Below are 22,790 nucleotides of genomic sequence, written 5' to 3'. Positions count from 1 at the left end.
CATGTCTTAAACACGCTCAGATTCTCTGCAGACACGACACTCTCAGGCAAGGCATTCCAATCATTCACAACTCTGCATGAAAAAAGCCTGCTTCTCACTCCCCTATTCACACCCTCCTTATATAGCTTCCAGGGATGACCTCTGTTTATGAGCAGGTTATAAAGAAATTCTGCAGGTCATATATTCATTTTGGGGATTCTGATCAACATTTATGTTCACTCACTCACTCACTCACACACACACACACACACACACACACACACACAGCTCATCATACCGTGTCTTAAACACGCTCAAATTCTCTGCAGACACGACACTCTCAGGCAAGGCATTCCAATCATTCACAACTCTGCATGAAAAAAGCCTGCTTCTCACTCCCCTATTCACACCCTCCTTATATAGTTTCCAGGGATGACCTCTGGTTCTCCCCCTGATCTCCCACTATTTTCTGCAGAACCTCTCCAGCATTGATCCTATAACAACTCCTTAATAACTTGTAGGTCTCTACATATCTCTCCCCCTTCCTCCTATCCACCAGACTCTGCAAGTTGCATCTTCTCAATCTTTCCTCATACTCGACATTCCAGAGGATAGAAACTACCTTAGTCAGTCACCTCTGGACCCTCTCCAATATCTTTTCATCCTTCTGAAAACCCGGTGACCAAATCTGGGCACAATAGTCCATGTGTGGCCTAATCAAAGCCTTATATAACGGAACAAGAATCTCCCTACTTCTACAAGTTTGTGTCCTCCACATCATTCCCAGAAGCCTTCGTGTTGTCTTCAAAATTTTGACTATGTGTCCCCTAAATTTCAGATCCTTATCCACTATCACTCCCAGATCTCTTATTTCCTCCATCTCTGACAATATATCCTCACCAAGCATAAATTCTACATCCCATCTTTGTTTTCCAAATTTTAAAACCTTACATTTTGCAATATTGAACTCATATCCCCATTCCCAATTGCTCAATTTATTCAAGTCTTCTTGTAAGGCCACAACATCTTCTCTACTCTATATGGTTCATCCCAACTTTCCATTGTCTGCAAACAACTGAATAACTCCATCCAAATCTTCACCAATATCATTAATATACAAGTTAAACAGCAATGTCCCTAAAACACCCCTCCCCCCCGAGGCACACCACGAGTAACTTTCCTTTTCCTGGATATCGCTCCCCCATACACAACTTGTTGATACCTATCAGATAGCCATTCTCCAATCCAATGCACCAATCTAATATCCAACCCCATCGACTCCAGTTTGACTATCAACATATCATGCGGTAATCTATCAAAAGCCTTTGCAAAATCTAAGTATTTTACTGTGTATCCTTATCCTGTGTACATGGAAGCAGTCACCTTATTGTAATAAGTAAGTAGATCTAAAACATGACCTCCGTTTAGCAAATCCATGCTGTCCATCAAAGATAATACCATTCTTGTCAATCCAATTCCAGATCCTAGTTCTCACAAGCTTCTCCAACAATTTAACTTCAACACCTAACACACAGAGAGGACTACAGTTTGATGCTTGAGTCCGATCACCTCGTTTATGGAGTGGCACAATATTGCCGTCCTTCCACTTCTTAGGAACTTGACCGAGTGCAAGACTCATAGTAAAAAGATATGTCAATGCCGGCGTCAACTCCCTGGCACATTTCCTTCAGAATACATGGTGATATATTATCAAGGCCCACAGCCTTATTGACATTTAGTTTGCTCAACTCCCCATACACCTCTTGCTCCCTTACAGTCAGTCTCTCTTCCACATCATCAACTGCTCTCAATCTCTCCATGAAGTGACATTCACAAGATTGAAAGACCTTTATGAATTGCTCATTAAGTATCTCCACCACACCTTCTGCAACAGCTGTCTTTATTCCATTTTCTCCAATCAGTGTCATCCTTCTATAATAATTCTTTCTTTTGCTGGCTACATAAAAGAAAGAACTCCTTAGGATTTTTGTTGGCTTCAGTAGCTAACTGCTGTTGATACCTCTCTTTAGCTACCGTCACCAACCAAGTCACCCACCTTGCCTGGTCTTTATAGTCCTCATGGATATGGTTATTTCCACTTCTCTTATGCCGCCTCCATAAGGCCTTTTTTTCTCTGTATCACATGCTTAATCTCTTTATTCATCCATTTCATACCTACCTTATTTAACCTTCTCACCCTTGGAATACATTTAGACATTGCATCTACTAGATAGTTTTTGAAAATCCCCCAAGCTGCATTGATCTCTTTTCCAGCTAACTCCTCATTCCATGCTACATCTGTAAGCTGTCTCCTGAGCTCTTCATAATTGCCCCCCCCCCTGAGTTCCTTGTGGAACTACAAAGGGGGGGATGATTATAATTGAAGGAACATATACCCTTTTCTTACAGAGGTCCTCACACTGCTGGCAACCACCCAGGTAATCACCTCATGGTCACTCTCACCAATTGGTGGGTGATTTGACACCTCATTTATAATTACATCCTCTGATGAGATGACCAAATCCAAGACTCTCAATTGGCGTGTACCCTCTATTTCATACTGTCTGAGGTAGTTATCCCTCACAAACTTAAGAAACTCATTTTCTTTACTTCCAATTGCTATCTCATAATTCTAGTCTATATTGCCATAATTAAAATCGCCCATAATGATCACTCTATTCTTATTTGCTTGGCTAATTTGTTCATAAAATTCATTATCACTACCAAGTAAAAAACCTAGCTCTAACACCCTTGCTAACCACACTCTTACCAAGCTTCCATGGATGGCCCCTAGGCCTCCCACTACAGTCCTATTCTCAAAAATATCTTCTGAATTAATCTTATAGAAACCCTTCAGTAATTTGAATATCTCAATCATATCACCCCTCTTCTGCCTATCAACCAATTTCTGCAGCCCACAAATCTTCAACCTGTTCTCATAAGGTTCATTCCACAGTCCTGCTACCACCTTGGTCACCTGCCTCTGGATCCTCTCCACCTCCTCCCAATTAAGAAGAAACCCTGGCACCCATATCTGGATACAGTAGTCTAGATGGGGTCTTATCAAGACTTGATACAGAGGAATAACCTGTTTGTCTCTGCTCGTTAAAGTGTTTTTCAGCAACCAAGTAATTTGATGAGCTGATTTTGCCACTTTTGCGATGTGTCCCCTAAACTTCAACTCTCTATCATTCACCAACACTCCCAAATCCCTGGCCTCGTCAATCTCCTGGAGTACAGTTCCGCCAATGTGATATACTACTGCTAATCTTTTCACCCCCAAAATGCAAAACCTTACATTTTTCCACATTAAATTGACATCCATTCCCCTTAGCCCATTCTTCCAAACTATCCAAATCATCCTGCAAAATTTTGACATCCTGAGCAGATATATTTCCAGCTATACCTGAGCAATTCACCATTACTCTGAGAAACTGACATTTCTTTTTGTGTGGTTATAGAAAGTAACTGCTCCAATAAAGCACTTACTTTAAAACCTGCATTTCTGGGAAGTAAAAAATCCTGCCACTTCCATATCAGAATAACTAACTCTCTGTCTACGATGTGACAAACATTATAAAGGTTCTTCACATCCTAGACAAGATTTGAAGGTATTCCCAACCAAAGCAAGTTACAGGCCTATTATAGTGCATGCATGGCAGTAAGGAACAGGGAAATGAGAAGTCAGATAGTGAAAGGTGTAGTAGAGAGCATACAGAAATTAGAGTAAGAAGAGATGGTTAGGTAGTATACCCTCAAATAGAATAAGATCAGTATAGAAGAATCTTGATGGGAAAGAAAAGTTGGCAATGTTGTGGACTGTTGAGACAGTGCAAGAAGTAGTGATATAGAAGCATGAATTATGGAGCTTGACATGAATGTCATGCTTATATAATATGCAGGAGAATTAGAATAAAGGAGCTGAACTTGTGAAGAATTGGAATTGCCATAAGTAAAACTTTGGATGAAACCTCACACTGCTTCTATCAAATGCTTCTTAAAGTAGTCATTCCACGTTCTCATTTTGAATGAGAATGAATGTGGTTGGCACGTGTAAACATTAGACCTGGGATTATAGTTAAGAAGGGATTCATATCTGGTTGCCTTACATGACTTGGTCGTAATGATTTTTAATGCTAGATCACCAGAAGAAAGGCAATTATACAGTAACAAACAAATTAATCTGAACACTCACATTTTAAAGAAAAATTAATTCCAAAGGAAGGTAAGATAGTGCCATTGCATAAGAGTGGTAGCAGACAGGAAGTGTCTAATTATAGGCCAGTTTGTGTTATCAGTAGTTGTCAAGATCTTGGAGAAATTAATGAGCGACTGTATACAGCAGTGGGTAGATGACAGTAATGTTATCTGTGAGAGTCAACATGGTTTGTTAAGGAGTGCTCTTGTTTTAGTAATATACTGGCCTTTTATAATAAAGTTACACGAGCAGTTGATGAGGGAAGGCATATACTGCCATTTTCTTGGATTTAGCGAAGGCATTTGGCAGGGTGCCACATGATAAGTTGTAGCACATGGGTTTGGATATCAGGTTATTCAACTGGATTCAGGATTGGCTGTCCGATAGTATCAGAGAGTTGTATATGGTGGGGCAGTTTCAAGGAGGCAAAAGGTTACAAGTGGGGTCTCACAGGGCTTAGTACTGGGCGACTATGAACTGAAATTAAGTTTGAACTGAAGCTGCAGTCAGGGCTAAAGTGCTGTTGTTAGGCATATGTGAGCATGTGACTTCACGAGTGCCAGTATCTGATGGCAGAGCTATGTGAGTCTGCCAAACTATAACTAAGGTTACTGTTTATGTGAGAAGAATCTAGGATAATTTCTCTGGATTCAGCTATATGGCATTCTACTTCATTGTGGCATATATAAATGTTTGATGTTGTATTCCAGTCTATTTTTTGTTGGCAGCCTTCATTATTTGTGTTCACTGAGAACAGGACATGGTTTAAAAGGGCACTAGCTCTGGTTCTACTATAAGAGATGTCTCTCTGATGTTCTTCGAGACACAGGAGGATGCACTTCTCGGTTTGGCCATAATATGGCTTTCCACAGTCACATATGATTTTATATACACCTGGAAACTGAAGATGGTTGTGAGCCTGTTTTGGTTGGCTTAGAAATGACCTGAGTTTAGGAAGAGTGGAAAAGCACGTTTTTATATTAAATTTTTTCAAAATTCTTCTTAGTTTCCGGGAAAGCAAACTGATGTAAGGTAAAGAGATATAATCTTTGGGGTTGTCCTGTGTCTCTGTGTTGTTTTGAGGATGGTGGTATAGTTGTTTATTGAAGAGTAGCCATTATTTATGAAGGTTCTCTTGAGATGGTGTAGTTCATTTTTCAGCTCCTCCTCATCTGACAATACAGACTTGGCACGATGAGCCAGGTCTGTGTGCGCGCGCGCGCACACACACACACACACACACACACACACACACACACACACACAAAAAGCACTTAAGAGCTAAAGAAAGATAAGTTTTCAATGCAGCTGAATTAATCACTGTTTAACACGTGTGTATTTTACTTTCTTGCTGTATTTGTTGTATATTTTTTAAATTAAGTTTTAATATTGTTAGGGGCAACATCTTCTGCAGCATAATGACATAATTTCTATATTGGAGAATGAAGGCAGTTCCATTGCAGTTGTTTGGTTGGCTGGAGTAAATTATTACACAGGACAAGTGATTAATATGAAGTCTATTACAGAAGTAGCACATAGGAAGGTGAGTTTAGAGAGAGATTTTCTGTCATTGAATTTAGAGAGTGGTGAATATTTCAATGCCAGAGGACTCTTGTTCTGTTTGACATGATATTATGGTAAAAATTTGGTATTTCTCCTCCATTTAACAAATATGATTATTTACGATTCCTCATTTCATCTCATATATAACCTTCCAGTCTGATATTAACTTCAATACTCATCTTTGAAATGCTTTCATGTGCATTCAGAACAAAACATATCTATCTGTATCCTTCATCCAGAAAGACCTGAATTTTAATCACCTCAAGGTTACAGGCAGTGTTTTCTAGATCTTATCTATACATTTTTCTGTCTGTCAGATTTTTCTCTCAGATAGTGTGATAGAGTTTTTTCCCCTCCCATAAATTTGTTTTCCCTCACAAAACTGAGAAAATGGCAAATGAACACATACACAATTTGTAGATGCAATATACTTGTCATTTGGCCCTAGCTGCATAACCAGGATTCTAAACTATAAAATTCAGGTAACTGGATAGATCTATGGATTCAGTTACCTGAATTTGTAGATCACCACATTCCCTTGATGAGTCCCTGGACTCCTGGAGAAGCATACATACCACTATTTTCTGCAATTTTCACGGGATGTCATTTATAGTTTACTAACCTTTCAGTAGTATAGATACTTATTGCAATTAGTTTATCATTTCAACAGTCCTCTTTGTCCTATTTATCACTCTTGCTATATAATATTATGAATTTAATATAATCCTATCGAATGTTTCCTGCTTTCTGTGTAAAGAGGAATCAAGATTTCTTGCTACTTTCACTTTGCACTTTGGTTCTATCAACCTAGTGCACTGCATTCAGTTTTTTTCATTCCAGAGCAGTCCAGTTTCATCTACTTACAATGCTAGCATGCTCAAATTATCTTGAAGAGTTAACAGATGATTTTGAAAGCTGGATGGAACTTTATAAGAGTGATAAACAGCATTTATATGATTTTGCTGTAAGTCAACTGAATAGGTTGCAGTTGCGGTAAAGATGTAAAATAATTGCAGAGAATAGAAGATCAGAGGAAGTAAGAAATGATGTGAATGAGTGGTAATTATTAGTTGCATGGGAGTACAAAAAAGCAGGCAAGGAGGGTGACTGATTTAGTAAAGGCAGCAAAAGCCAAAAAAGGGTACTATTGGTTGGCAAAGATGATAGAACTATCATGCAAGATATAATTGAGATATTAAATGAGCAATTTATAAAAATATTTCATTGTGATGAAAGTGACATCATGCAGAGCTGGCAATGAAAAGGGATTAGATGGTGAGCAAGCAGAAGGTATATGGGGAACTAAGTAAGTTTGATTTAACTTTAGATTTAATAACATGGTAGGACTTGATGATATATCATTGCATATTTGAGGGAATGCTCCAGAGAGCAAACAGCTGCCTTGACATACTTGTTTAACATGAGTTTTACAGTGGACAAAGGAAAGATTCAAAGGAATAGAAAGAGGGCAAAAATAAGAGAGGTGATAAGATTATAGGCCAATCTGCATGTCTGTAGTTGTGATTAAAATGTTGGAGAGGTTGGTTATCAAATGCATTTGATAGATTGCCACATGACAAGCTGATAATTAAACTGGAAAAGATGGTATTGGATAATAGATTAGAGTGCTGTATTGGGGATTGGTGTCTGATTATTATTATTATTATTATTCAGGCCTCCATGGAGTCAAAAGACTCATCGTGGGAGGGCCTTCCTAAGAACATAAAGTCTGTCAAGACTCATCGAGGGGAGGTTCCCCCTAAGAAACACAAAGTCTATCATACCACTCCTTAAACTCATTGACCATTCTCGCTCTCACCACTCCATCAGGCAATGCATTCCACGGTTCAACCACCCTCCACGCAAAGAAACCACTCCTCACCCTCTTGCTCACAGTTTCCTTTCGTAACTTCCAGGGATGGCCTCTTGTCATCACTCCTTCCCACTGTTCAACCAAGCGAAAGAACTCCCCAGTGTCAACCCTGTAACTACCTCTCAACAGTTTAAAAGTCTCAATCATATCACCTCTCCTTCTTCTATCCACCAAACTCTGCAGTCCACATTCCCTCAGCCGATCCTCATAACTGATAGGTCTGATAGGTATAAACAAGTTGTGTATGAGGAAATGATATCCCAGAAGAGGAAAGTCGCTGGTGGTGTACCTTCAAGGTCTGTTTTGGAGCCATTGCTCTTTAATTTGTATGTCAAAGATATTGGGAAAGATTTGAATGAGGATATGCAGTTCTTTTGCAGATAATGCAAAGAACTAAGGACCTTAAATTGGATCCTAAAAGTTAGTTTCTTCAACAGTGTAGTTATCTAAGATAGTTAATGACTTAACTATCTTAGCACTATGGTCCCTAAACTTTAAATCACTGTTCACTATAACCTCCAAGTCTCCAGCTTCATTGACAGTAAATTCCCAATATATAATACTCTTCCTGCAATCTCCTTCATCCATTATGTATAATAATACATTTAAAATATTAAATGCTCATTAACATTTGTCTATAGAATTAGTCTGTTCAAGTTGACCTACAGGGATCCTATATCAGATATGTTACTTATCACTTGCTCAGCTTAGCATTATCAACAATAAAATACTGGATATCTCCTTTTAGTCCATCTCCAGTATCATTAATATATAAATTAAACAACAATGGCTCAAGGTATCAAACCCAGTGTTACATTACTGGTCACCTTCATTCTCTTATTCTCTTAGCACCTCCATATATCATTTTCCGATACCTATCTGTCAGCCACCTTCCTTTCTGTGTCATAAGTTTATTTTGAATACTATCTCTCTGAATTTGTAAAGCAATCTTGTATGTGGAATCCTGTTAGATGCCTTGGCAAAATCCAGAACTATTGTAGCATTTTCTTATTTAACTTAGTCATTAGTCTGCTATAGAATATGAGCAGATTACTTAAAGTTTTAAAAGTCCAGATAACCAGAAGGAGACCTCCACATAGCTGTTAAGGAATGTGGAGAACTGAATGAGTCCTTTGACCTCGTGTCCAATCCACACCTTCATGTGGTGCACTCTATTAGTAGGTATCCACTGGGTGCTGAATGAATAAAGATGGGCTAGAAATTTGGGACTTAGTTGACCAAATTATATTCTGCATTGGTTTAAACCAGAAACAAACATGATGGAACAGTGAGGCATTTCATGCTGACTGGGACATTTACTGTTTTCTGGTGAATACAGTGTATTCACCAGAAAACTATGGCAAACATCAAAATGTCAGCTACTGGAGCAAACAATGTTAAAAGAATTTAAAATAGGCACCATCAATAATAAGTTTAGTTTAATCCTTTATCTAAGTGTGAGCAAACAAAGTTTGCACCTGAAAGTATCTTCAGGACTGGGGTAAGGTAGTGCAACACCAGGCAACTCATTGCAAAGATAGAGAAAGCTCTCATCACTCCTATCTCAGTATCTCCCATAATGCAAAGCACATCTCCTTGCGGATATGCGTAATGCTATGCATTAAGGCAAGGGCCACTACCCATACCAGTTTCGACCTTTATTGAGGTCTCGTCAGTGGGAGCCAGGCCCAATAGTGGAGATATGCGTAATGCTATGCATTAAGGCAAGGGCCACTACCCATACCGTTTTCGACCTTTATTCAGGTCTCGTCAGTGGGAGCCAGGCCCAATAGTGGAGATACAAAGGCACAAGCAATGAGAGGTCATCCTAACCTATAGGAGTTGCCAAAGGGTGTGCAACCTTATTATTAAATTACTCTGGATTCAGAGAAAGATGTTGAGAGTTTATTTTTCACTTGGTTAGACTATAATAAGTTTAGTTTAATCCTTTATCCAAGTGTGAGCAAACAAAGTTTGCACCTGAAAGTATCTTCAGGACTGATGACCGCTCATTGCTTCTGCCTTTGTATCTCCACTACTGGGCTTGGCTCCCACTGACGAGACCTCAATAAAGGTCGAAACCGGTATGGGTAGTGGCCCTTGCCTTAATGCATAGCATTACACATATCCGCAAGGAGATGTGCTTTGCATTATGGGAGATACTGAGATAGGAGTGATGAGAGCTTTCTCCACCTTTGCAACGAGTTGCTTGGTGTTGCACTACCATACCCCAGTCCTGAAGACATTTTCAGGCGCAAACTTTGTTTGCTCACACTTGGATAAAGGATTAAACTAAACTTATTATAGTCTAACCAAGTGAAAAATAAACTCTCAGGCACCATCAACTTAAGGAGCATCAACAGAAATTGAACTGGCGATATCCTACTAAATAATAAATGCTGATTATTTAATTTACACTGCCGAAGTGAAGCCTTTTGGCTCTTTATTTCATTAATAAATGCTGATGTTGTATTTGGGCAATAATGATCAAGAAAAGGAAGTAGTAGTGACAGCAGTCATCAACTTAAGGAGTATCGATAGAAAGGAAATTGAACTGGCAGAAGAAATGGTAAAGTAATGGACATAACTGGTGTTATTGAGACAAAGAAATCTAAAATAGGTGAGAATCCTTATAAATAATAAATGCTCGTGTTGTATTTGGGCAATAATGATCAAGGAAAGGAAGTAGTAGTGAACTCATCACCAAAACTGAGGATATTATGTGTGCAAATTTCAAAATGGAGAAATTAGACAATGAAACTTATTTTTGCCTGTGGTCCCACAAAATGTGTTCTAAGGAAGAAGTGGAGAAATTTTTTTTTTTTTTTTTGAATCATTAGAGAAGGAAGTTAACAGAGTAAATGGAAAACCTGATCTTTGTTGAAGATCTAATCAGCAGGGTATGAAATGAATCCATGAAGAAAAGGGCAAAGCTAATAATGATGGTAAGTACTTGCTGGATATCTGTTCAGGACACAGACTAGCCATTACTAATATCATGTTCCAGCATAAAGATGTGCATAAATTCACATGGAGAAAAGACACAAGAAATAAGAAAAGTCTCATTGCCCTGATATTGAGAGTTCTGAGAAAAATTTAGAGAGTGAAGAGTTGGTGTCAGTGGCAGAATCATATTAAAAATCAAGATAAGAAAGAAATCTGGCAATGTTAGCATTCAGGAATGTATGAGTAGGGCTAACTAAGGTAGCTGGTCACTTAAGCAGAATGGGAGAGGAAAGATTGTCAAAACAGGTATTTTATGCCAAGAGGACAAGACAAACACATCGAGGAAGATACTTTTTTTTCTCTTAGGACACTTATGACCAACAAGTGTCCGAAAATGACTAATAAGTGTCCTAAAATGACTAATACGTGTCCTAGAATTAGTCATAACTGTCCTAGAAGACAAAAATATAAGATCTGATAATATTGCAGTGCTGACAAGTGATAGGCTAATTTGGAGGAAAATTGTTCATAGGAGATTATTATTATTATTATTACTATTATTATTCCAAGACCTCATTGAGTCAAAGACTCATCTGGGAGGTCCTTTTATCACACACACATCTCATCATACCGTGTCTTAAACACTCAGACTCCTTGCAGACACCACACTCTTAGGTAAGGCATTCCAATCATTCACAACTCTGCACAAAAGAAACCTGCCTCTCACTCCCCTACTCACACCCTCTTTATCCAGTTTCCAGGGATGACCTCTGAATCTCCCCTGATCTCCCACTATTCTCTGTAGAACTTCTCCACCACTGATCCTATAACAACCCCTTACCAACTTGTAGGTCTCTATTGTACCTCCCATCTTCCTCCTGTCCACCAGACTCTGCAAATTACATCTTCTCAATCTTTCCTCATACTCGACATTCCAGAGGTCAGAAACTACCTTAGTTAGTCTCCTTTGGACCCTTTCCAACATCTTTTCATCCTTCTGAAAACCCGGTGACCAAATCTGGGCACAATAGTCCATGTGTGGCCTAATCAAAGCCTTATACAACGGAACAAGAATCTCCCTACTTCTACACGTCAGTGTCCTCCGCATCATTCCCAAAAGCCGTTGTGTTGTCTTCACAATTTTGGCAATGTGTCCCCTAAATTTTAGATCCTTATCCACTATCATCCCCAATCTCTTATTTCTTCTACCTCCAACAACATATTCTCACCAAGCATAAATTCTGCATCCCATCTTTGTTTTCCAAATTTTAAAACCTTACATTTTGCAACATTGAACTCACATCCCCAATTTCCATGCCCAATCACTCAGTTTATTCAAGTCTTCTTGTAAAGGCCACAACATTTCACTACTCTTTATGGTTTGTCCCAACTTTGCATCATCTGCAAACAACTGAATATCTCCATCCAAATCTTTGCCAATATCATTAATATACAAGTTAAACAGTAATGGCTCTAAAACAGACCCCTGAGGCACTCCACTAGTGACTTTCCTTTTCCTGGATATCGCACCCCCCCCATACACAACTTGTTGATACCTATCAGATAGCCATTCTCCAATCCAATGCACTGATCTAATACCCAACCCCATCTGTTCTAGTTTGACTGTCAACTTATCATGAATTACTCTATCAAAAGCCTTCGAAAAATCCAAGTATATTATTGTGTATCCTTCTCCTCTGTCCAAGCTAGCAGTCACTTTATTGTAATAAGTAAGTAGATTACTAAAACATGACCTCCCTTTAGCAAATCCATGCTGTCTATCAAAGATAATACCATTGTTGTCAACCAAACTCTGGATCCTAGTTCTCACAAGCTTCTCCAACAACTTAACCACAACACCTGACACACAGATAGGCCTATAGTTTGATGCTTGAGTTCAATCACCTCCTTTATGAAGTGGCACAATCTTGCCCTCCTTCCACTCCTTAGGAACTTGACCAAGTGCAAGACTCGTATTAAAAAAATATGTCAAGGTAGGTGTCAACTCCCTGGCACATTCCTTCAGAATACGCGGTGATATATTATTTACACTTATTTACATCTAGTTTACTGAACTCCCCAAACACCTCTTGCACACTTACAGTCAGTCTCTCCTCCCCATCATCAACTGCTCTCAATCTCTCCATGAAGTCACATTCACAAGATTGATAGATCTTTATGAACTGTTCATTAAGTATCTCCACCACACATTCTGCATCAGCTGTCTTTATACCATTTTCTCCAATCAATGTCATCCTTCCATAATCATTCTTTCTTTTGCTGGCTATATATATCGAAAGAACTCCCTAGGAATCTTTCTGGCTTCATTAGCTAACTGCTGTTCACCTCTCTTTAGTTACTCTCACCAACCAAGTCACCCTCCTTGCCTGGTCTTTGTAGACCTCATGAAATTGGTTATCTCCACTTCTCTTATGCTGCCTCCACAATGCCCTTTTTCTCTGTATCGCATGCTTAATCTCTTTATTCATCCATCTCACACATACCTTATTTAACCTTCTCACCCTTGGAATACATTTAGACATTGCATCAACTAGATAGTTTTTGAAAATCCCCCAAGCTGCATTGATCTCTTTTCCAACTAACTCCTCATTCCATGCTACACCCGCAAGCTGTCTCCTGAGCTTTTCATAATCACCCCCCCCCCTTGTAGTTCCACTTATACCCTATTCTCACAGGGGTGAGAAAAGGGTATATGTGGGTATAGTAATAACGTAAACTTAATCATGTAAGACTGTCATGGTATCTCTATACCACCATGACAGCTAAGCTCCTGCTCTTCTTCCACTCATTAGGAATCACATGTTGAGACTCAAGTTAAAAACCAGGTCATGGACATTGCCAGCTGTTTTGCACATTCCTTCACTGCCTATACTGATATCCCATCCATTACAACTGCTGTATTTGATTCAAACGGTTTCAACAGCTTTAATACTTCTAACTCATCTGCCTTCATTCTTTCATAACCCATGTTCATCGGAAACCTACATTCACTGGCAGATGTATACATCAAGAGTCTGCTCATCACACCTCCCAAAAACTGGTATTGTCAAGTCATTAATTAATAGATAGCATAGTGTTGTCTCCTTCAGGCTTATTACAAGAGCTTCTCATTATCAAAACTTTAATGGAATTAAATGCTTATGATCCTCATCAAATCCAACAGATAATTGACTCCTGTGTGTGGCAACACCTAAAGATTCATTTTTTTTCTAGACCACAGGGTTCCAATCCCATATATTTCTGGCATCTCTGAACTTACTGGTAGAATTTTGTAGAAGTTTCACTTTAATACTGCATATTTTCATATCAACAAAATTTCTCATCTCTTACCATCTACAAAAGAAAAACTCTCACCTCTGTCTTTAGCTGGTGTTTACGTACTAATAATACTAATATTAAAAAATATTAATAAGTAACTATTCAATTTTTAAAACATTCATTCAGAAAAAACAGTGGCAATGGTTTTTTTTTTTTTTTTCAGAACTGTGTAGTTGGTTTTGATCTTGCACATGCTGTTGGAAACATTGAATTATCTTTGCATGATTGGAATATTGACTTTGCAGCATGGTGTACTTACAAGGTAGGATAAAAAAAAATTAGATGTTTGTTCAGAGTTTTTATACATGGCATCTTTCTCGTGTTTATAATTACTTTAATTTGATCAGTATAACAACCTGATACGAATTCATAACTTATGTTAATGGCATTACAACATCTTATGACATAAGGGTAGCAGTACAGTTATCATGAATCAAAAGGATTACAACAAAATAATGCAGAATATTATACAAATTAAGTGGATATTGAATCCAACATTATTTCAAAGCCAAATATATATACATATATATATAAAAACTACAAGAGTTTCATGCCGAATATAGAAACTTTATAGTTTCTATATTCGGCATGAAACTGTTGTAGTTTCTATATATTAGGCTTTGAAATAATGTCGGATTCAATATTCACTTAACTTGTATAATTTTGCATCGCTGAAGTGAAGCCTTTTGGCTCTTTATGTATTTCCATTATGGAGAATACTAAGGAAAGTGATCAGAACTTATTACTCCAAAGTTTTTATTATTATTATTGTTGTTATTACCTCAAGACCTCATGGAGTCAAAGACTCATCTGGGAGGTCCTTTTATCACACAAACAGCTCATCATACCATGTCTTAAACACACTCAAACTCCCTGCAGACACCACACTCTCAGGCAAGGCATTCCAATCATTTACAACTCTACATGAAAAAAACCTGCCTCTCACTCCCCTACTCACAACCTCTTTATACAGTTTCCAGGGATGACCTCTGGTTCTCCCCCGATCTCCCATTATTTTCTGTGGACCTTCTCCAGCATTGATCCTATAACAACCCCTTACCAACTTGTAGGTCTCTATCATATCTCCCCCCTCTTCCTCCTGTCCACCAGACTCTGCAAATTACATCTTCTCAATCTTTCCTCATACTCGACATTTCAGAGGTCAGAAACTACCTTAGTCAGTTGCCTTTCCAACATTTCTTCATCCTTTTGAAAACCAGGTGACCAAATCTGGGCACAATAGTCCATGTGTGGCCTAATCAAAGCCTTATACAATGGAACAAGAATCTCCCTACTTCTACAAGTCAGTGTCCTCTACATCATTCCCAGAAGCCTTTGTGTTATCTTCACAATTTTGGTTATGTGACCCCTAAATTTCAGATCCTTATCCACTATCATCCCCCAGATCTCTTATTTCCTCGACCTCCAACAATATATCCTCACCAAGCATAAATTCTGCATCCCATCTTTGTTTTCCAAATTTTAAAACCTTACATTTTGCAACATTGAACTCACATCCCCAATTTCCGTGCCCAATCACTCAGTTTATTCAAGTCTTCTTGTAAAGGCCACAACATCTTCACTACTCTTTATGGTTTGTCCCAACTTTGCATCATCTGCAAACAACTGAATATCTCCATCCAAATCTTCGCCGATATCATTAATATACAAGTTAAACAGCAATGTCCCTAAAACAGACCCCCCCCCCCGAGGCACACCACGAGTAACTTTCCTTTTCCTGGATATCGCTTCCCCCATACACAACTTGTTGATACCTATCAGATAGCCATTCTCTAATCCAATGCACTAATCTAATATCCAACCCCATCTGCTCTAGTTTGACTGTCAACTTATCATGAGGTACTCTATCAAAAGCCTTTGTGAAATCCAAGTATATAACTGTGTATCCTTCTCCTCTGTCCAAGGAAGTAGTCACTTTATTGTAATAAGTAAGTAGATTACTAAAACATTACCTCCCTTTAGCAAATCCATGCTGTCTATCATAGATAATACCATTGTTGTCAACCCAATTCTGGATCCTAGTTCTCACATGCTTCTCCAACAACTTAACCAGAACACCTGACACACATATAGGCCAATATTGAAAGTTTATTTTTCACTTGGTTAGACTATAATAAATTTAGTTTAATCCTTTATCCAAGTGGGAGCAAACAAAGTTTGCACCTGAAAGTATCATCAGGATTGGGGTAAGGTGTACAACACCAGGCAACTCGTTGCAATGGTGAAGCAAGCTAACATCACTCCTATCTCAGTATCACCCATAATGCAAAACACATCTCCTTGCAGATATGTATAATGTTATGCATTAAGGGAAGGGGCCACTACCCAGACTAGTTTCGACCTTTATTGAAGTCTCTTCAATGGGAGCCAGGCCCAAGTGGAGATACTAGACAGAAGCATTAGCAAGGTCATCTCTACCTATAGGAGTTGCCAAATGGTGTGCCACCTTTTTATTAAATTACTCTGGATTTGGAGAAAGATGTTAACATTATACATATCCACAAGGAGATGTGTTTTGCATTATGGGAGATACTGAGATAAGAGTGATGTTAGCTTGCTCCAACTTTGCAATGAGTTTCCTGGTGTTGTACTACCTTACTACCCCAGTCCTGAAGATACTTTCAGGTGCAAACTTTGTTTACTCACACTTGGATAAAGGATTAAACTAAATTTATTATAGTCTAACCAAGTGAAAAATAAATTTTCAACATCTTTCTCTAAATCCAGAGTAATTTAATAAAAAGGTGGCACACCATTTGGCAACTCCTATAGGTAGAGATGACCTTGCTAATGCTTCTGTCTGGCATCTCCACTTGGGCCTGGCTCCTGCTGATGAGACCTCAATAAAGGTCAAATCCAGTGCGGGTGAGACTTGGGTTCTGAGAGGTTCTGTTTGGGAACAGGTTTTTGCCTGTCTCTGAGTGGGGCCACCGCTGAGATTATGGCTCTGCTTGATGGTGGGGTGAGCCTGCAACTGGGTAGAGCCAATGCTGAGAAGTTCTTCTCGGTGACGGGGTGAACCTGTCATTGAGTGGAACAATGCGGAGTTGGGCAATTTTTCGAGATCGTTTTATTTTTAGAGCCTGTTTCACTTATTCATAAGGTCGAAACTAGTCTGGGTAGTGGCCCCTACTCACTGATGAGACCCCAATGAGGGTGGAAATCGGTGCGAGGTGGATCTGGCTTTGAGAGGCTCTGCTTGGGGATAGGTTTTTGCATGTCTCTGAGTGGGGCCACGGCTAAGATTATGGCTCTGCTTGGTGGTGGGGTGAGCCTGCAACTGGGTAGAATCAATGCTGAGAAGTTCTTCTTGGTGATAGGATGAGCCTGTCACGGAGTGGAACAACGCTGAGTTGGGCAATCTTTCGGGATCATCTTATTTTTAGAGCCCACTTCACCTATACAAAAAGGTTGAAACTAGTCTGGGTAGTGGCTCTTCCCTTAATGCATAACATTATACATATCCGCAAGGAGATGTGTTTTGCATTATGGCAGATACTGAGATAGGAGTGATGTTAGCTTGCTCTACCTTTGCAACGAGTTGCCTGGTGTTGTACTACCTTACCCCAGTCCTGAAGATACTTTCAGCTGCAAACTTTGTTTGTTCACACTTGGATAAAGGATTAAACTAAATTTAATATAGGCCTATAGTTTGATGCTTGAGTTCGATCACCTCCTTTATGAAGTGGCAAATCTTGCCCTCCTTCCACTCCTTAGGAATTTGACCGAGTGCAAGACTCGCATTAAAAAAGTATGTCAAGGCAGGTGTCAACTCCTTGGCACATTCCTTCAGAATACGTGGTGATATATTATCAAGTCCCACAGCCTTATTAACTTCTAGTTTGTTCAACTCCCCATACACCTCTTGCTCACTTACAGTCAGCCTCACTTCCCCATCATCAACTGCTCTCAATCTCTCCATGAAGTCACATTCACAAGATTGAAAGACCTTTATGAGCTGCTCATTAAGTATCTCTACCACACATTCTGCAACAACTGTCATTTTCTCCAATCAATGTCATCCTTCCCATAATCATTCTTTCTTTTGCTGACTACATATCGAAAGGACTCCTTAGGATTCTTTTTGGCTTCATTAGCTAACTGCTGTTCACACCTCTCTTTAGCTACCCTCACCAGCCAAGTCACCCTCCTTGCCTTGTCTTTTGTAGACCTAATGGAATTGGTTATCTCCACTTCTCTTATGCTGCCTCCACAATGCCCTTTGTCTCTGTATCGCATGCTTAATCTCTTTATTCACCCATCTCACACCTACCTTATTTAACCTTCTCTCCCTTGGAATACATTTAGACATTGCATCTACTAGATAGTTTTCGAAAATCCCACAAGCTGTATTGTTCTCTTTTCCAGCTGACTCCTGATTCCATGCTACGCCCACAAGCTGTCTCCTGAGCTCTTCATAATCACCCCCCCCCCCTTGTAGTTCCACATAAACTCTTTTCTCACAGAAGTCCTCACACTGCTGGCAACCACCCAGGTAATCACCTTATGGTCACTCTCACCAATCGGTGGATGATTTGACAACTCATTTATAATTACATCCTCTGATGAGATGACCAAATCCAAGACCCTCAATCCTGGCATGCCCTCTGTTACATACTATCTGAGGTAGTTATCCCTCAAAAACTCAAGAAACTCATTTTCTTTACTTCCAATTGCTATCTCATCATTCCAGTCTATATTGCCATAATGATCTATATTGCCTTAAAATCGCCCATAATGATCACCCCTTTTCTTATTTGCTTGGATAATTTGATTATACATTTCATTATCACAACATTCACATTACCTGGTCTATAACAACATCCAACCAAGTATTTGATTCCATTCACCTCTATCTCACACCATACTGCCTCAAAACCACTGGCAATATTTCCTTCTTGCATCTCTGCTTTGTATAGACATTTCTTTCTTTATCATCAATAGCACTCCCCCTCCCTTTTTACCCCTTTTATTCTCACGAAACACATCATACCCTTCCATCTCTATTCCTTTCAGGATGTCATCCTCTACCAACCATGTCTCACTTAATCCAACAATCTTTTGGTGAATCAATCTTTGGGTGGGTCAATCTTTATCACAAGTTGTCCCTGTCCTGAAAGGTTGCTTACGCTTGGATCTGCCGAAACTTTATAGTTTCTATATTCGGCACGAAAATCTTGTAGTTTCTATATATTCGGCTTTGAAATAATTTAATTCAACATCCACTTAATTTGTATAATTTTGCATTGCCAAAGTGAAGCCTTTTGGCTCTTTGCATTATGGAGAATACTAAAGAAAGTGATCAGAACTTACTCCGCTTGAATTAATGTTGGATTCAATATTCCACTGACGAGACCTCAACAAAGGTCGAAACCGGTCTGGGTAGTGACCCCTTCCCATAGTGCATAGCATCATACATGTCTGCAAGGAGATGTGCTTTGCATTATGGAGAATATTAAGGAAAGTGATCAGAACTTTACTCCTCCTTTACCATGAGTTGCCCCTGTCCTGAAAGGTTGCTTATTCTTGGATCCACCGAAACTTTATGGTTTCTGTATTCGATTCTATATTTCTATAGTTTCTATGATAACCCCCTTATCAACTTGTACATCTCTATCATATTGCACCTCTTCCTCCTATCCACTAGACTCTGTAAATTGCATCTTCTCAACCTTTTTTTCATATTCAACAGTCCAGAGATCAAAAACTACCTTAGCTCCTTTTGAAAATCAGGTGACCCAATCTGTGCACAGTAGTCCGTGTGTGGCCTGGTCAGAGCCCTATACAATGCAACAAGAATCTCCTTACTTCTATAAGTCGGTGTCCTACACATCGTTTCCAAAATCCGTTGTATTTCCTCACAATTTTGTCAATGTGTCCTATGAATTTTAGATTCTTATGCACCATCATCCCAAGATCTCTTATTTCTTTCCTCCACCTCCAACAATATATCCCCACCAAGTGTAAATTCTACATCACATCTTTGTTTCCCAAATTTTAAAACCTTACATTTTGCAACATTGAACTGGCATCTGCACTCTATGCCCATTCACTCAATCTATTCATCTTCCACAACATCTGCTCTACTCTTCATAGTTTATGCAACTTTGCATCATCTTCAAACAACTGAATATCCCAATCTAAATCTTCTCCAATATCATTAACATACAGCTTAAACAGCAATGGTCCTAAAAACAGACCCTTGAGGCACACCACTACTGACTTTCCTCTTTCGGGATGTTGTTCCAACATACACAACTTGCTGATACCTATCAGATAGCCAATCTCTGATCCAATGCACTAGTCTAATATCCAACCCCATCTGCTCTAGTTTGACTATTAACTTATAATGCAGTGATCTGCCAAAATCGTTTGCAAAATATGAGTATACTACTGTGAATCTGTCTCCTGTGTCCAAATTTTGGATTCTTTGTGATACTTTCCTGGCCAATGGCTATAGCTCCTACAAAGTATATAAAATATTACATGGCCCTTCTACGTTCCCTTTCTCAAACAGACAAGAACAAAGCACCACTATTCCTATTCCCTATATCAAAGGTACATCTGAAAAGATAGCCAGAGTATTAATAAAATATGATCTTCACACCACATTCAAGCCATGTCAAACTAGCAATTCTGTTCCATTCTCCTAAGGATAAACTCCATCCTGTAGCACATCCTGGAGTGTATGTAGTGACTGTGACTTAGCCTACTGTGTACAGATAGGAAGATATGTTAACATTTGCTTTGGAGAACATGAAAAATACATTCACTAACATTATTATGGCAAGCTTTGGCTGGCAGACCACACTTTGGACACCCTTTCACACAGGATTAGATGGAAGAAAAGAAATATGCTGTATACAGGGGGGGGGTCTGGAAATGATATTAAAGTAACTGATATAACCATAAGAAAGAAACTAGTAGCAGAGTTATGAAAGTAATTTGTGTTCTTATATGCTCTTTCTTGTGGTTATATTAGTTGCTTTAATATAATTTCTTTTATGCTAACCGCTTGGTTAACCAGGCTGGTTAACCGAGTGGTTAGCGCATCCACTCTCCAGCCAAAAAGCCGTGGTTTCGAATCCTGCTGTGGGCATGGACGGTTGTGATTGTCCGTGAAAATACTAGTAGTGGTAGGCGGTAGATGGCATTGGTGTAGTTGCAGTAGTTGGTGGATTGAGTGGAGACGGAGAGTTGTTGAGCAAGAGACCTCCCTTGATGAGTCTTTGGACTCCCTGGAGGTGTTACATAATAATAACTAATCATTTTTGTTCTAGGGTTCATTAGAACTTTCCAGACCCCCCCCCCCCCCCCTCACAGAAGTTGTTACAGGTCAGAAAGATTATTTTTAGAGTTGGCAATGGCTATGAAGCATTCTCCTAACCTGAACATGTATGGCTGCATTAATTTGCTAAAAATTTGGGAGACTGTCATCCTAATATCAACTCCTACACAACTGTAGGAGTTGATATTAGAGGATACCAAATTAGGATGCTGGAACTTTTGTTCATTATAATTTGAATTGTAATCCAGTTAATAAACACTTTTTTATAATTTAGTTTTTTTTGTAAGTTAAAGATGCCAAGAAATTATATTCTTGGTTTAATCCTTTATCCAAGTGTGAGCAAACAAAGTTTGTGCATGAAGTAACTTCATGACTGGGCTACTTGTATATAGAGGCCAGTGACTTCACATCACTTGCCTTAGCATCCCATAATGCAAAAGCACATATAGTTACGGACATGTATAATGCTATGCATTATGTGAAGGGCCACTACCCAGACTGGTTTTGACCTTTATTGAGGTCTCACCACCAGGAGCAGACCCAGAAGTGATACCAAGATTGAGGTAATGCAGAAGTCATATTTTCATATACAAGTAGTCAAAAGATGCCACACCTTATTAGCTAAAATACTCTGGATTAGAGATAGATGTCGAAAGATGTTTCGAATTCATTAAAGGTCAAAACTAGTCTGGGTAGTGGCCCTTCCCATAATGCATAGCATTATACATGTCTGTGTGTGCTTTGCATTATGGGATACTAAGGCAAGCGATGCAAAGTTGTTAGCTTCTATATGCAAGTAGCCCAGTCGTGAAGTTATGTCATATGCAAACTTTGTTTGCTTATGCTTGGATAAAGGATTAAACCAAGAATATAATTTTTCATCTTTAATTTATAGTATAACCAAGTGAAAAAACTTTCAACATTTAGTTTGTTTTGGTGTTGCAATATTGTTAAAATAAGTTATGAATAACGTCCAGCATTTAAGCTTGTCTATTAACCTGACAAGATCATATTCTTGTTATTTTAATGGCTAATATAGCTTACTTTCATTTAGGAGTGCCCCTTCTTTTTACAATGTCACTGGCTCTTTACCCAAAAATTCTAGAGCATTACTGAGGTGTTATAAAAATTAATATATGAAGAATAAAAATAAAAGGAAAAATTTTGGACATACCTTTTTGGATGTTGTTTTCTGTCTCCTTATTCTGGCGACATGCCTTCATATGCTGTTAAGCTGATAAAAGGAAGGGGGGGGGGGTTAAGTAATGGGGAGAATTATTTGAAAAGATGGGAATTTCCCAGAAATAATACCTGTTATATTCTTGTTTTCATTCTCATGCTTCTCAAGCATAAGCAAACAAAAGTTTGCATGTAAAATATCCTCATGATTAGACTATTTGTATATAGAGCAATTGATTTCTCATCAAACTGCACTGTATCTCATAACGAACAGCACTGTCTTCTCAGGTGCATAGATTGCCATACATTATAATTAGCTTCATCACCCACTACCTGGACATTTAGTGTGCAAATATTCTATGCATAACGGGATCCAGAATGGTTCAATATGAATTCATCTGCAT

General features: G+C 38.8%; 1 protein-coding gene across 5 annotated transcripts in view; it reads left to right on the top strand.

The window, feature by feature from the left end:
- The window catches only part of LOC150107485 (kynureninase-like), a 413,072-nt gene that overhangs the window by 219,105 nt on the left and 171,177 nt on the right, over positions 1–22,790 (top strand). For 3 of the 5 annotated variants that reach the window (XM_090391901.1, XM_090391902.1, XM_090391900.1), the window contains exons 8-9: positions 5,574–5,720; positions 14,062–14,160. The exons of 1 other annotated variant lie outside the window; for it this stretch is intronic. In XM_090391901.1, the coding sequence (XP_090248027.1) occupies positions 5,574–5,720; positions 14,062–14,160 (246 nt within the window). The remainder of the gene's footprint in view (positions 1–5,573; positions 5,721–14,061; positions 14,161–22,790) is intronic. One more of the 5 variants, XM_090391903.1, reaches the window with a different exon arrangement.

This window comes from Typopeltis vanoorti, chromosome 4 (genome assembly GCF_054136105.1).
Source record: "Typopeltis vanoorti isolate ZY-2024b chromosome 4, IOZ_Tvanoo_1.0, whole genome shotgun sequence".
Classification (NCBI taxonomy): Eukaryota; Metazoa; Arthropoda; class Arachnida; order Uropygi; family Thelyphonidae; genus Typopeltis; species Typopeltis vanoorti.
This window is presented reverse-complemented; position numbering and strand designations above follow the sequence as displayed.